The 15894-nt window shown below is 39.7% G+C and overlaps 3 protein-coding genes across 3 annotated transcripts; 1 reads left to right on the forward strand and 2 right to left on the reverse strand.

Annotated features, from left to right (window-relative positions):
* Window positions 1–627: 627 nt before the first annotated feature.
* On the forward strand, window positions 628–1548 carry LACBIDRAFT_333023 (uncharacterized protein; the record flags this gene model as incomplete). Its single annotated transcript, XM_001887542.1, has 5 exons — window positions 628–728; window positions 752–852; window positions 899–906; window positions 1066–1084; window positions 1292–1548. The coding sequence occupies 5 exons, from the start codon at window positions 628–630 to the stop codon at window positions 1546–1548; spliced, it is 486 nt and encodes a 161-aa protein (XP_001887577.1).
* Window positions 1549–8283: 6735 nt separating this feature from the next.
* LACBIDRAFT_333024 (uncharacterized protein) lies at window positions 8284–8912 on the reverse strand (the record flags this gene model as incomplete). The annotated part of the gene is made up of 2 exons (XM_001887600.1): window positions 8284–8658; window positions 8799–8912. 2 exons carry the CDS (start codon window positions 8910–8912, stop codon window positions 8284–8286), a joined length of 489 nt encoding a protein of 162 aa, XP_001887635.1.
* A 979-nt stretch (window positions 8913–9891) lies between these two features.
* On the reverse strand, window positions 9892–11690 carry LACBIDRAFT_333025 (uncharacterized protein; the record flags this gene model as incomplete). Its single annotated transcript, XM_001887601.1, has 11 exons — window positions 9892–9936; window positions 9980–10118; window positions 10188–10246; window positions 10308–10397; window positions 10627–10687; window positions 10743–10794; window positions 10897–11122; window positions 11169–11206; window positions 11444–11496; window positions 11540–11577; window positions 11688–11690. The coding sequence occupies 11 exons, from the start codon at window positions 11688–11690 to the stop codon at window positions 9892–9894; spliced, it is 804 nt and encodes a 267-aa protein (XP_001887636.1).
* Window positions 11691–15894: the final 4204 nt, after the last annotated feature.

Genomic DNA, 15894 nt, shown 5'->3' on the forward strand with positions numbered 1-15894 from the left:
TCTGTAGTCTTTTTGGACGAGAAGAAGTCAATTTATTTGGGTCAGATGGGCTTCAGTGGTGCAGGAGGGGAGTTGGAGAAGAGTTTGATGTGAAGAATGTGAGGACAGAAGTCAAACATGGAGGGGGCAGCCTCATGGTTTGGGGATGTATCACATCAAAGGGGTATGGTGAGCTCCATCTTGTCGAAGGGATCATGGATAGTGTCCAGTTTTGTGAGATACTGGATGAGTCACTCCTCAGTACCCTAAAGACGCTGGAGATTCAAAAAAAGGGAATGATTTTCCAGCAAGACAATGATCCCAAGCACAGATCCAAGTACACGACAACCTGGCTGACACGTAACGGAATCAAGACACTTCCATGGCCACCTAACAGTCCAGATATGAACCCAATGGAACATGTCTGGTCTCAGCTCGACATTAGACTTCGCCAACGCCCACAATACCCAACCAATAAAGTTCAGCTTTGGCAGGCCTTGCAAAGGGAAGGTATACTCGATATTAGTCCTTGTATTCAAAATTAGACTTGTGCACCTTCATTTGACCGAGAATGCTTCATTCAAACGAAGCGACTTTTCAGAGTTTACTTCCTAATTTGGATTGAAGCTGCCCTAACATAAACACGATATGACTTATGCCTGTTTGAAAGGATATTTCATCATTCTCAAACAAGCCACCATGTATTCAGATATGAACCAGAAAAGCTCTGGCTTTGAAAGGCTGTTGAAGTAAAAAAAATTCTCACCCACAGTACTTTTTGCCAGCACTTTATGTATGTCAACTTCAAGGTCCAAGGATCAGTAGATATCACACATCAGGTGATCGGATCTTTAAATAATCAATACACATTTTGTAAGCTGATTGGGCATGAACAATCATATATATCATGTACATGTAGGTACATTGGTAAATGTACAACAGTCCTAACCACCACCAGAGGGAACGAGATAATTTGGCATTCCAGCAAACTACATCTGTCTCCCAAGTTACGATGTTTCCAACATTTCCATTGCAATAACATTAACCTGTGAACTTTGTCTGTGTGGAACGTCTCATTCGAAGTAGTGCTGTAACAGGCCTGGGGGTAGGCATCTCGAAAGTGCCCCAAATGCTCTCTTGTGAACTGGGTGCGAAAGGAAGGAAATCAGAGCCAGAACGATCAGAGTAACTGCTACAACAGAGAATATGCTTCCCCATGCCATAGAGGTTTTAGCGACCATCTCTGTATTCTGAGCAACCCCCATTGGTCGCTCTATAGCAATTACCATCAGCTGCTCTGTATTTGTCATAGTGATTGTCATCCCCATGTTTTCAGTCACTGTTTCTGTAATCATACAAGTGATTGTTTGTGTTACTGTGGGGTTCTGGGTCAATGGCCAGGTCTGTGGAGACAAAGTTGATAAAATGGTTGGAAACAGCTCCATCTCCTCTGCCAAAGGCACTTGTGGTGGTAAGCTTTGGGAAACTTCCTCCAAGCTTCCCATGGGGGATAATGCCACCGTCACTGCCACAGATGACTTTGCAAAGCCCAACGGAGAGACTATCTGATATTGGTAGATAGAATTGGGGATTGGAATGTACTGAGCAGCTGTCGCCAAGAGTGCTGTGAGAGAACAAGAAATGAAGAGTTTTCGGTATCACTGTTGAATTGGTCATCAAATAATCAGGTGATAGAGTCGATTCAATTTACCTGCAGCATTGGCCTCTCATAATCTGTGGACGGCTTTGGTTGATACTGTGCTTGAGCTTGCACCTGGTTGACAATGGCAGGTGGTGGCTGGTCAACCATGGTAGATGGTGGCGTTGTAGATGGTGGATTGTCTTTGGTCGTAGACAGTGGCTGGTCGATGGTCATAGATGGCTGAGTGGCCATATCAGTAAGTGGCTGACTGACAGCACTAGTAATGGCAGTTGTCAGTGGCTGATTGATGGCAGTGATGACAGTCGTGGCTGCTGACAGCTGGTCGGTAGTACTGGTGATGGCACTAGTGATGCGCTTGTTGGGACAATGTCGGTGACAGTCGCTGCTGGTGGCTGGTTGATAGTACCGGCGACGGCGCTCATTGGTGGTTTACCAACAATAGCAGTGACTGGAGCTGGCTGGCGGTACTTGCAATTGGGATGGTTCTGGTGACAGCACTGGTTGGTGGCGGATTGACAGTGCTGGAGACCGCACTCATCAGTACTTCATTGTTGGTGCTTGTGGTTGAGCTGGCACTTCAGTCACCCACCTTGAACAAGCTATTAGCCTTGAAACATATAGGTATATATCCAGGCTAATAGGTTCTTTGACCGTTTATTTTTTTTGCCTCTGGAGGAAAATATATTATTGCATTGGGCAAAAATCTTTCACCTTCAATATTGTGACCAGAAATGTTTGGGTTGATATATTGCATTGAAAAATATCCTAGCCATCTGAAAGTGGTTGGAAATGTTTGAAGGGTTTCAGAGTGGTAGGAAATGTTTTAGCTGTGTGACACTGCTGAGAAATGTTTTGACCATGTCACACTGCTCGGAAATGTTTTGACCATGTCATACTGCTCGGAAATGTTTTAGCCTTGTCACACTGCTGAAAAATGTTTTGACCATGTCACACTGCTTGGAAATGTTTTGGCCATGTCACATAGGCAAAACATTTCCAAGCAGTGTCACAGAGTATCTGGGGTCCTAGTTTCAAAAAAAAAACTTCAAAAATTTCTACCATTTAAACCCGCTCTTTTCTGGATTCAACTTTTCTACAAAATTTATCATAAGGATAATTTTGGTCATAAACTTGCCTTTTTACTATTTTATTATAGAAAAAGCAGATTATATATTGCATGCAACTGTATCTATTGGTAATTCAGCTATTTGTTATATAGTTATAGCCTCTAAATTCTGCTTTATCAGATAATAAAGGTTATTACTGACTACTCATTTGTTGAGTTTATATTGATAATTGCTTATAATAGACTAGCCCTACTTACTGAATTATGAGCAATGTCTATTGATGTCTGTAGCAAATCCATTCCAAACTGATTGTATCAGACAGAACCAGCTCTAGGATTTATGCAAATGTGATGAGTCATATGACATATGAACATGTGGTTGAGATATGTCATATAACATGATGTATTCATCACATTTCTTTCTCAAACATTCTTGCCCCACCTCAGGAATGACTAGAAGCCACCAGACTCCTCTGGAACAGGACTATAATAGGAATAATCTAAAACTAACTTTGTGGGCTATCACTAATTTTTTGTTGCCTGTTAGTATTATTATCCCTTTTAGGGGCTGCACCTTCATTTCCTGTTTGAAGTATATTCAGAGAACTCTGACAGATAGTGGATAATGGATATACCAAGCCTCTTTTTTGATTTTTTTTTTTTGCAATTTATTTATGAAGAACACTAAACTTTGCTTCTTTGGACATGTGCCTAAGACTTACAACAGCACCCAGAAATAATTCTCTTTTTTTGTTTATTTTTATACAAATTTATAGATAATTTTCATCTAAAGATGCAAATCTTTCCTTGTTTGGAATTACATACTGGGCCTGGAAAATAACATCTTATATTATGACCACCAGTAATTACTACCTATTATTATTCTATAATTTTATTGCTATTTCTGAGTATCTTTTATTAATTACCCTATTTGGAAATATGTCCACAACAGTCTATTCTTTTTTCTCTTTTTTTCTAATTTTGTGACCATGTTTATATTAATTACTATACTGGGAAATGCACACAAACTATATAAATAGTACCCCAACATTGTCAACAACAGTATATTTCTTTTTTTTCTTCTTTTTTCTAATTTTGTGGATATAATTCTTGCCTGAAACATGTGCACAGACCATCAGACAACACTGTATTACTTTTTTTTTTTTCTTCTGATTTTTTGGATATATTTTCATTAATTACCATATTAAGAACAATGCACATACCATGTAGAGTACTCTATATTATTACCAATGGTGAGCACTACCTCTATTTATTACTGGTTTTATCACAATTTTTATGTAAAAATGCAATACTTTATTTATTTTGCAATTTTAGCAGTCACAGACTGTCCTGGTATAAATACTGGATAAGTGCTAAAATCTTTGCTGGCTGGAAAAAGAGATCACGTGACTGGATCACATAGTTATATCACATGACCACATCACATGACCACATCACATGACCACATCACATGACCATCTCACATGACTATCATATCACATGCTTATGTCAGATCTCAAATCATATGATATACAATATCTAATTACCATATTTGGAAATATGCACATACCAAGTAAACAATACATCAACATTATCAATGACCATTTCCATTATGTGATTTTCTTTTCTTATTTTTCTGACTTTTTGGGTATATTTTCAGTAATTACTATATTAGGAAATGTGCACAGACCACATAAATATTACCCCATCATCACCACCCTATTTTTTATAATTGTATTCTGGTGGTATTGCAAATCTGTGTGGTCTAATCGACTATATGTGCATTAAATGTGGGAGCTGTCAATAAAAGTCATATAGCAAGCTAGAATGACAATGGTGTGAAGACCCAGCTATGATCTCAGTCACAGGTCAGTCCAAAGAGAGGAAGAATGAAGGAAAGAGACTAGATGCAGGTGTATTTTAGTGAGATTTGAGATTGCTTCTACATGTGGGGTAGTGAGTGAGCTTTGTACATGGTGGTTAAGGCTATTGTTATATCCAAAACTGTATTTCTTGCAGAGGTGGGTGCCATGCATGGCTAGCAGATATGGGATCTTATCCATCTTCTACATTATTTACTTTCCATTGCTTAGCTTTTGTGTCACATGACTCCTTTTCATACTTGTCAATAGTAGTCACATGTGACAATTCAACTTCTTTGATCTTTCAAACCACCACCATGTATACTCTTGGACTAAGATTTGACTTGTATTTTAGCTAATCACAGCTTGGTCTTCACACCATTATTGTTTTGGCTCACTATACAGTCATTTACAGGTCCTCGATACACACAAATAAAGACAGGCCTCAGACAAATGTATTAAGACAGTAAAGTACAATCTAACTATGCAGGATCATTACTTAGTACATACATACATGTAATTGAGACCGAAATTGACTATCTACGGAGAGCAGAGGGAGGATGAAGTTAATCTGTCCAAAAGTTGCTTATCGCGGAGAATTATGTCCTCGATACGGCCATCACATCAGGCATGACACCCAAAACGGCTATGTCTGATTAGATCACGATGAGATCATTCCTCGTCCTCCTCACCGCTCTGAGTGTCGTCGTCGCTCTCCCTGCCAGGTTCAACGGGTTCAACATCTTCAGCATCATCTGCAGCAGCAGCTTGTTGAAATGCACCCTTCTTTGTCCAAGTCTTGGGCTTTTGTGGCTCAGCTTTCGGCTTGCTCGGTTTCTTCCACCTGGGTCTCTCGCGCACTTCTTTTGCCCTGTCCCGCTCGAATGATCTCGTCTGCATGTTCCTTGAGGCACCTATTGCTGAAGGGAAAGTTCCGTGCAGCCATCTCGAGAGCATAGTCGATGAGAACAGTTGCTTCAGTTTCTGTAAGCCAGCTCTTCTCGGCATTGAAGTCAGACAACTTTGTTCCCCCATGAGTATGCTTCCAGAGAGTACTGTGTGATAAGGTAACATGTTGCCCAGTCTTTTGCAGATGTGCGGCACTGATTCGGTCGCAAATTGTACGAAGACCAAGAGGCTTGCCATTTTTGCCTGTAGGAGTTTGTTGTTCCTGTTTCTCCATTTCAGTTGCCTCGTCCTGGAGCAGAGATTTAACTTTGGCTGCAGCCGCAGCTTTGTAGAGTTTGGAACGTGCATGTTTCATCGTGCAGGGATCAAGCTACAGCTGCTGAAGAAATCCAGTTGCGTCGAGGATGACACTTTGCTGGCAATTCCCCCATTTGGAAGGTGTGACATGACCGATGGAATTCTGCTTACACCTCCTCAAATCCTCACATCTCCACTCCGAAGCCTCCATCTGTGCTTTTGATATCAGTGGCAGGTAGGCTTGAGTGTATAAAGAAGGGTTCCTGCTTGAAAAAATAGATGGTAGTCCGGATTGTTTTGAATGACATGTTCAATATTTCACAAATGTCCAAATCTCGACAGATTATACTTCCAACATTGCTTCACACAAGCACCCACCTCGAAAAGCGAGGGCTACATAGACATAAAGTATATATACTAGTAGGAAAGAAAATTAGGACAATTGGAACACTGGATGTGAAAATATCTGGGTTTGTATTGAGGACCTATCCTGTATCGAGGACCTGTAAATGACTGTACAACATTCATCAACACCTCCCCACATTTAACATATAGATAGTATGTTACACATCTATTGGGGGGTGAGGATCATTTAGTAGTCCACTTTATATGCTCATAGTGATCATATAGTTACTGTCATTTGTAGGCAGCATAGACATATTACATGTAGATAATGAACATTGTATATAGGTAATGAGAATTTGTAGGTATGGTATAGGGATAGCACTCAATGATGCTGATGACACCCAATGGATAATAACAACCAATTAATTGCCAGTCATGCATAATACCCATAATACACACCCATCCTGTAGAAAATTCAGTTCTTATCATGTATTGGTTCTTGATATTATATAAAACCAAACATAGTCCTTGTGATTTCAATGTGAAAATGGCAGTGCAAAGTATTGTAAATAGTGCAGGGGGATTCCACAAAGAAGGGCTCTAGCTTGGGTATTGTCTTTGCCATGGAGACAGAGCAAGGACATGGATAGGCATGAAAGCAATAACACAAATAATAGACAAACATCTGACACTAGCTGATACAGGTTTCATCTCATAGTTTTTTAATAAATGCAATGTGTAGATGTTGATGTTGTGTATCATGTGATCCATTCATGTGATATGCCATTTGTCATAATCATGTGATATAACAGGTATATGATATGGTCATGTGATAGGTCAGATGATGTGACCATGTAATGGGTCATGTGATAGGTCAGATGATGTGATCATATGATATGGTCATATGATGTAGCCATGTGATATAGTCATATGATCTGGTCATGTGATATAACCATGTGATGTTTCTTTCCAGCCTGACAACACCACTGCTATTAGAAAAAAAGGAGAAAAATAACAGACTGTTGTTGATGGCCTGTGCACATTTCCTAATATGGTAATTAATACAAATACAGCCAGAAAATAAGAAGAATAAATAAATAATGGACTGTTCTTGACAATATTGGGGTACTATATACATGGTCTGTGCATATTTCCTAATATGGTAATTAATACAAATATAGACAGAAAAATATGAAGAAAATCCATGTGATGTAAATGGTTCTTGATAATGTTGATGTACTATTTACTTGGTCTGTGCATATTTCCAAATATGGTAATTAATGAAACTATCATCAGAAAATTACAACAAAAAGAGACAAATAATATACTGTTGTTGACAATATTAAGGTACCATATACATGGTTTGTGTGCATTTTCTAATATGGTAATTGATACAAATATAGTAAGAAAATCAGAAAAGAAAATAGAAAAAAAGAAGAGACATACTATTAACTGTTATTGACAATGTTGGTGCATGGTGCACATGGTCTGTGCACATTTTCAAATAAGGTAATTTGTGCAAATATAGCCACAAAATCACAATAAAATGAGAGTACTATTGGGGAAAATGTAGATGGTAATAACTGGTGGTCATAATGTTGCAGGGCTGATTTCAGAGTCCAGTTTGCATTTCCAAATGAGGAAAGATTACTATTTTAAATGAAAATCATTTATAAAATATGGTAAAAATGAGAAAAAATAGGACTTATTGTTGGGTACTCTTGTCAAGGTCTAAGATCCATGTCTGAAAAGGGAATTCAAGTATTTCTGATAAAGAGATCAGAATTTTTAGCTATTCCTGGAGAAATAGGTGGGGCACAGTAAAGTCATGGTAATGTTCAAGAAAGAAATTTAATATATCATTATGGTCAACAAATATGAATACATCACATCATATACATTTACATGAAACTTCAGACTCTGACAATCCTCAGAACTCTCTCCAGTCATCAGAAATATATTTCTATGAGAGTGAAAAAATATAGCTGGCATGGTCAATCTGACAATCCCCAGAACTTCCTCTAGTCTTCAGGAACATACATCTACCACAGTAAAGAATATGGCTTGCACATTAGCCAATATTTACTTCTCCTCCATTTCTTGTAATTTTCTCCATAGTTGAGCCTAAAAGAATATTACTGGAGCTAAGTTACGAAGATCAATCAGACCCCATTTAAATGCACCATTCCATCTTCAGCCTTGTCTTCCCCATCGTCCTCATCATCGCCTCCATATGCGAAATTCTCCTCATTATCATCCCACCCCTTATCCTCCTCCTCCTCCTGCTCCTCCTCCTCCTGCTCCTCCTCCTCCTCTTCCTCCTCCTCTTTTTCTTCCTTCTCATCACTCCTTTGAGCAAAAGGTGATCCGTCATCAAAGGCATTAAAGTGTTGTGTTGGCCATATGGATGGTTGAAACCCATCTGGGTTGGGGTCATCATAGATATTGGAGGGATGCCTATTGGAGGGATGCCTATTGGAGGGATGCCTAGTGGAGGGCGGTGTAGCGGGCATGTGTTCTGCTGGAAACACAGAAGGCTCCATGTCATCAATGTTCATTGGATGCGGTCCAGTGGGTGACATGGCTGGTAGAGGTTGATCATCCATGTGAGGGTTGACAGAAGATGGGCATGATGGCCCTGGACATGGTGGATGAGGCAAATGAGCGTACCACTGACCACCAGGATCAGAGTATGTCTTTCATTTACCCCTGCCTTCATTGGCCCTTCCTTTGCCCTTGGCATGAGGTCCTGACTGAAATGGGACCAGACGAAATGTGGAAGAAGGGGCATAGTTGGGATTGGTAGGGTCACTAGTCCTGCAGCTGGGAGTGGTGAGTGGTGGGGACGTTCTCAGCTGCAGGGAAGTCCTCAACTGTGGGGATGGTCTGAGTGGTGGGGAACAAGCAAGAGGAGAGGTCGGGACTGGGAATGATGGATTGCTGAACATAGATTGATGCATGTTAGAGGGAGTGTCATGACCATAGCCCGCGTACAAATCAGAGTTTGGCCTTTAGTCTTCAAGGGCAATTTCAAGATAAGATCAGAAGCAAGAGAACATACAGAAGGCTCACCGTTTACATTTTCATCATGAGAAAGGTTCATAGAGCTTATCTCCAGACTGGCTGCGTTGCTGCGTGAGACTTAGAGATTTTCTAAGTTCACTGAGCTTACATATGGATTGGGAGGATATGTATCAGAGAACAGAGTTGAAGAGTGCTGAAGATTAGGTGGGGATGATGGTGGTGTTGTATTGGGTGAATTTGAACCACCTTGACGAGGCTCTCCTGCTTCCGGAATCAAAATCAAACTATATTCAATTGAAAGAAAACCATACCACTGGTGGGGAAATTTCTGGAATGGAAGTTGGCTGAGGGGGAGTATGACGAGGCCATTTTTGAAACTTGGAGTATTCAGACTTCACAATGCTCTTGTGAATGTTCATATATCTTCAACGTTAGTGATGAGCAGGGGTAACCCTGGGGTCAACTCAGGCTGACCCTGACCCTTACCCTCCAAAACCCTTGACCCTTGGCTGGGGTCAAGGGTTTTGAAGGGTAAGGGTAAGGGTATCTCAGGGGTTGGAGGGTAAGAAACCCCAGCAGGGTTTGGACAAGGGTTTGGAGCAAATAACTGCTCAAGCTTTATAGATAGTAAATAAATAGCAAGATGCCTTTGAAATATACATCATTCAAGTATATTTATGACAGTACACATGGTTTTCAGTAAATTGTTGATGAAATATGAGGAATTCAGTGTATGCTGAACAATGCTAAGTGTTGCAAAGGTAGTGAGGCCTCTTTGGATGATATTTTACCTGATTTGATGTGATTTAAAATCACTTTATCTGGAGTACTTACCTTAATATTAGAGAAATGAAACCCCTGACCCTTCAGAAGGGTCAAGGGTTTGTTGAGGGTCACAAAATCCTTACCCTGACCCTTACCCTCCTGACCCTTACCCCTGACCCTTGGAGGGTTGACAAACCCTTGCACATCACTATTCAACGTGGACGTACTTTCACAGGCTGGTCACAGGTCTTGACAATCTGGACAGATCTTAGCCAACCTGTATCGATTATCTGGACGTCGCGAGTCATTGTGATCGGTAGTGGCATGTACTGGATGCTGCATGTCGCAAACATGTGTGCTTTATTGAGGGGTTCGAATTCGCGATCGATAATCATACCTTTTCGATGTGGCCAATGAGTGTGCCTGCATTGCAGTAGTTCTTATGCAAAAGTACGTTCTCACTATCATTAAATAGGCCAGTTCTGGGCTGCAAGTTCAAGATATAACTTTTCAATAGACCTCAATTCTAGGTGCAAGGAAAGCAATATTTTGAGACCTTAAATTCAGAAACAAGCTTCACTACAGCTTAAGAGAACTACATCATGGAGAGTTGATACATTCGCTAAAAAACACCACCAATTTGAACATTTGCAAAGAAAGGGGACTAAAAAAAATTGTTATCAGCAAAGGAACCTGTAGCTTGCAGACACACCCACCAGGATCATCTCTGGAGGAGGATATCCGGCATCAACAGCCTTGGTGACCCTCAATAGGTAACTGTAAAATGAATTGATTTCAATGGATAACTAATTATATAAAAAATTAGGCATACAGTTGAATGGCTAACTCGAAGGTCTTCTTTCTGGCAGTAGGACGAGAAAGAACTGGAACTCAGGTTCCAATTTGGAATGCCGCCAGCTCTCTGTGCCAGGGTGTATTTGGTTTGACCTTGAGCAGAGTTTGGTTTACTGCCATCATTGGCTCACTATAGCCGCTGATGACAATATTTGCGCCCTCAACCATGACACAGGCATGATGAACTTTGGGAGCGAAGTTGGGTTTGGGTCTGAATAGGCTCATCACATTGATTTGGTCGATGTTTGGGCTTCTGTCATCAGGAGCATTGTCCATCATTGGAAATGCAGCAAGGCGGCAGCCAGATGTGTTGTACATTGAATAGATGTACCCATACACAGTGACATTGAGGTGCTCCTGAACATTATTAGCATATTCAAGAGGAGTAATATAAAAAACTAACCCCATGAGTCATGGGAACGGCATCGCAATCCATCTCCACTAGTGTACGGTGATATAGGATTGGAAGGGAATGCCCAGAGGCCATAGTCAAACAGTGGTATATAGCTAGATTTGGATATCTTACATAATATATTGATCTTTTGTCTTGAACCACCATCTTGTCAACAGTCTTGCCATCCTCTTGCACTATATGTAGTGCTTTGTATATCTGTACTTCCTACAGTATGCATAATCATGTTGGGCCAGCTGAGTATCTTGTAACTGCTCATTGCTCACTTATGGGTGTTGATCCCAGATCCACCCATTCTTGCCTCCTCCTTCCCTCTTGGCTTCAGCTATGCGAGAAGTTCAGAGTGAACACTTCACACGTACTGTTCCCCGCTAAGTTGGACCTTGAAGAATGGGGGAGACTGTTGATGTGTGAGAGATGTCTGCTACGACGAGGTGCTGAAGCTGTTTCCTGAGAGAGCTTGAGAAGTTCAAAAAGATGTAGTGCTGATGTTGCAAGACTTGTACGCACCATGTTCAAACAATGAGTTCAAAGTGGGTTTGGAATCTGGGACGCGGACATGTGCAACTTTTGGGGAATCATTTATATATCTGGAAGCTGTCTAGTCTATGGCTTGGACATGCATTCACTCAAGGGCCTTCTAGTTTTCAGCCAAGTCGGTCATGATCGCACATACCTGACATATGTGCACATCCGCATCGAAATCTCACACTTCAGTCACCCACTGACAACTGACTGTTAGTCTTGCAAACTCCATGAATACTACGGGACTAAATGTCAGGGTGTATATCTATAGTGTATATATTCTGGGCTTGTATATCTCCACTTTTACCTAAATATATTTTGTTGTCCAATGTCACACTAAATATATTTCTAGTGTGTCACACACCCCAAAATATATTTCCTCACTGGAATGGACTCCAAATATATTTCTTATGCCTGGACCCTGAATTGTGACTGTCACAATGTAGAAATATATTTCTTGTCTGGGTTGGACTTGGGATATATTTTGCAGCTAGGGTTGACTAAGGATATATTTTTTCAGCCACAAGGGGTGTCTGGGGTCCTATATTTAAGAGAAAAACTTGGGATTTTTTTAATATAGGGGACAGGGGATTTACCTATTATTTTGTAGACAGAATACCCTCATTGGGATGTTTGTTGACAGATATTTACCAATGGGTTTGACCCATGTGTAGTATATGCATTGATGTGTGCACTTTTTCCTAATTGGGCCATTTCCTAATTGGGCAAAGCATTACATTTTTTTCTGCCACACTTGATGTCAGGCACAGTGTGCATTTAGGTTGGGAACTGTTTCCCATGCTTTTTGGGCCAGAAGAATTAATGGTTAGCATGGTGTGGTCATTGTTAATGATGATGTGCACACTATTTCCTAATTGGGCAACTTCCTAATTGGGAAAAGCGTTACACTTTTTTCTGACAGACCTGATGTCAGGCACAGTGCACATTTAGGTTGGGAACTGTTTCCCACACTTCTTGGGCCAGAAGAGTTAATGGCTAGCATGGTGTGGTCATTGTTAATGATGATGTGTGCACTATTTCCTAATTAAGAAAAGCGTTACACTTTTTTCTGACATACCTGATGTCAGGCACACTGCGCATTTGGGTGGGGAATTAGTTCCCATGCTTTTTGGGCCAGAAGAGTTGATGGCTAGCATGGTGTGGTCATTGTTAATGACGATGTGCACACTATTTCCTAATTGGGCCATTTCCTAATTAAGAAAAGTGTTACACTTTTTTCTGACACACCTGATGTCAGGCACACTGCGCATTTGGGTGGGGAATTATTTCCCACACTTTGGTTTGTAGTGTCTGCTTTTTTCATTACAACACTTTGTAGTGTCCGCTTTGATGATTAGAAAATTGTGTAGTGTCTGCTTTATTTATTAGAAAATTGTGTAGTGTCCGCTGTTTTCATTACAACACTTTGTAGTGTCCGCTTTATTGATTAGAAAATTGTGTAGTGCCCACTTTTTTCATTACAACACTTTGTAGTGTCCGCTTTATTGATTAGAAAATTGTGTAGTGTCTGCTTTTTTCATTACAACACTTTGTAGTGTCCGCTTTAATCATTATAAAACTGTGTAGTGTCCGCTTTTTTCATTACAACACTTTGTAGTGTCTGCTTTATTGATTAGAAAATTGTGTAGTGTCCGCTTTTTTCATTACAATACTTTGTAGTGTCCGCTTTATTGATTAGAAAATTGTGTAGTGTCTGCTTTTTTCATTACAACACTTTGTAGTGTCCGCTTTATTCATTAGAAAATTGTGTAGTGTCCGCTTTTTGCATTAGAAAATTGTGTAGTGTCCGCTTTTTTCATTACAATTTTGTGTAGTATCCGCTTTTTTCATTACAATTCTGTGTAGTGTCCACTTTATTCATTACAAAATTGTGTAGTGTCTGCCTTTTTCATTAGAAAACTCTGCAGTATTCGCTTTTTTCATTAGAAATGTGTGCAGTGTCCGCTTTTTCATTAGAAATCTGGGTAGTGTCCACTTTGTGCATTACAAAATTGTGTAGTGTTCGCTTTTTTAATTACAACACTATGTAGTGTCTGCTTTACTCATTACACAATTGTCTAGTGTCCGCTTTTTTCATTAGAAATGTATGCAGTGTCCAATTCTTTCATTACAAAACTTTGTGGTTTGCCTTTCTGATATCTTGCAGCTTCCTGGAAATATAGCTTAATGTTTCAGAGAAACTGACTCCAGCCAAAGACCTCTTCATCATTTAGAATCCATACACAAATTGTCTTTTGACTGACCATCAAGTGTTCTAATTGTTCCCCTGGCCAGCTTCAGTCATGTTGTCCAACATTCATTGCATCTCCCTGGGGAGTCATCTCTGTCCATCTTTGTCTGACCATACCCAACCTCAACATGATCTCCTTCAAGAAGATCTCAGTGATTGATTTGCCAGCTGTTGGGGCTACTGTCAGAAGCTGTTCAAGGGGAAAGTTAGGACACTTGATGCTCAGTCAAAACACAACTGATGTATGAATTCCAGATGATGAAGAGCTGTTTTACTGGAGTGACAATATATCAGAAAGGCAGACCACAAAGTTTTCTGATGAAAAAAGCAGACACTGCACACATTTCTAATGAAAAAAGCGAATACTGCAGAGTTTTCTAATGAAAAAAGGGGATACTACACAGAATTGTAATGAAAAAAGGGGACACTACACAATCTTCTGATGAATAAAGTGGACACTACAAAGTGTTGTAATGAAAAAAGCAGACACTACACAATTTTCTAATCATCAAAGCGGACACTACAAAGTGTTTTAATGAAAAAATCGGACACTACACAATTTTCTAATGAATAAAGCGGACACAACAAAGTGTTTTATGAAAAAAGCGGACACAACAAAGTGTTTTATGAAAAAAGCGGACACAACACAATTTTCTAATGAATAAAGCGGACACTACACAGTGTTGTAATGAAAAAAGCGAACACTACACAATTTTCTAATGAACAAAACGGACACTACAAAGTGTTTTAATGAAAAAAGCGGACATTACACAGTGTTGTCATGAAAAAAAGCGGACACTACACAATTTTCTAATCAATAAAGCGGACACTACAAAGTGTTGTAATGAAAAAAGCGGACACTACACAATTTTCTAATAAATAAAGCAGACACTACACAATTTTGTAATCATCAAAGCAGACACTACAAAGTGTTGTAATGAAAAAAGCAGACACTACACAATTTTCTAATCAATAAAGCGGACACTACAAAGTGTTGTAATGAAAAAAGCGGACACTACACAATTTTCTAATCAATAAAGCGGACACTACAAAGTGTTGTAATGAAAAAAGCGGACACTACACAATTTTCTAATAAATAAAGCAGACACTACACAATTTTGTAATCATCAAAGCAGACACTACAAAGTGTTGTAATGAAAAAAGCAGACACTACACAATTTTCTAATCAATAAAGCGGACACTACAAAGTGTTGTAATGAAAAAAGCGGACACTACACAATTTTCTAATCAATAAAGCGGACACTACAAAGTGTTGTAATGAAAAAAGCGGACACTACACAATTTTCTAATAAATAAAGCAGACACTACACAATTTTGTAATCATCAAAGCAGACACTACAAAGTGTTGTAATGAAAAAAGCAGACACTACACAATTTTCTAATCAATAAAGCGGACACTACAAAGTGTTGTAATGAAAAAAGCGGACACTACACAATTTTCTAATCAATAAAGCGGACACTACAAAGTGTTGTAATGAAAAAAGCGGACACTACACAATTTTCTAATAAATAAAGCAGACACTACACAATTTTGTAATCATCAAAGCAGACACTACAAACCAAAGTGTGGGAAATAATTCCCCACCCAAATGCGCAGTGTGCCTGACATCAGTTGTGTCTGAAAAAAGTGTAACACTTTTCTTAATTAGGAAATGGCCCAATTTGGAAATAGTGCACACACCGTCATTAACAATGACCACACCATGCTAGCCATCAACTCTTCTGGCCCAAAAAGCATGGGAAATAATTCCCCACCCAAATGCGCAGTGTGCCTGACATCAGATGTGTCAGAAAAAAGTGTAAGGCTTTTCTTAATTAGGAAATGGCCCAATTAGGAAATAGTGCGCACATCGTAATTAACAATGACCATACCATGCTAGGCATTAACTCTTCTGGCCCAAGAAGTGTGGGAAACAGTTC

The sequence above is a fragment of the Laccaria bicolor genome, genomic scaffold (genome assembly GCF_000143565.1).
Source record: "Laccaria bicolor S238N-H82 LACBIscaffold_46 genomic scaffold, whole genome shotgun sequence".
Lineage (NCBI taxonomy): Eukaryota > Fungi > Basidiomycota > Agaricomycetes > Agaricales > Hydnangiaceae > Laccaria > Laccaria bicolor.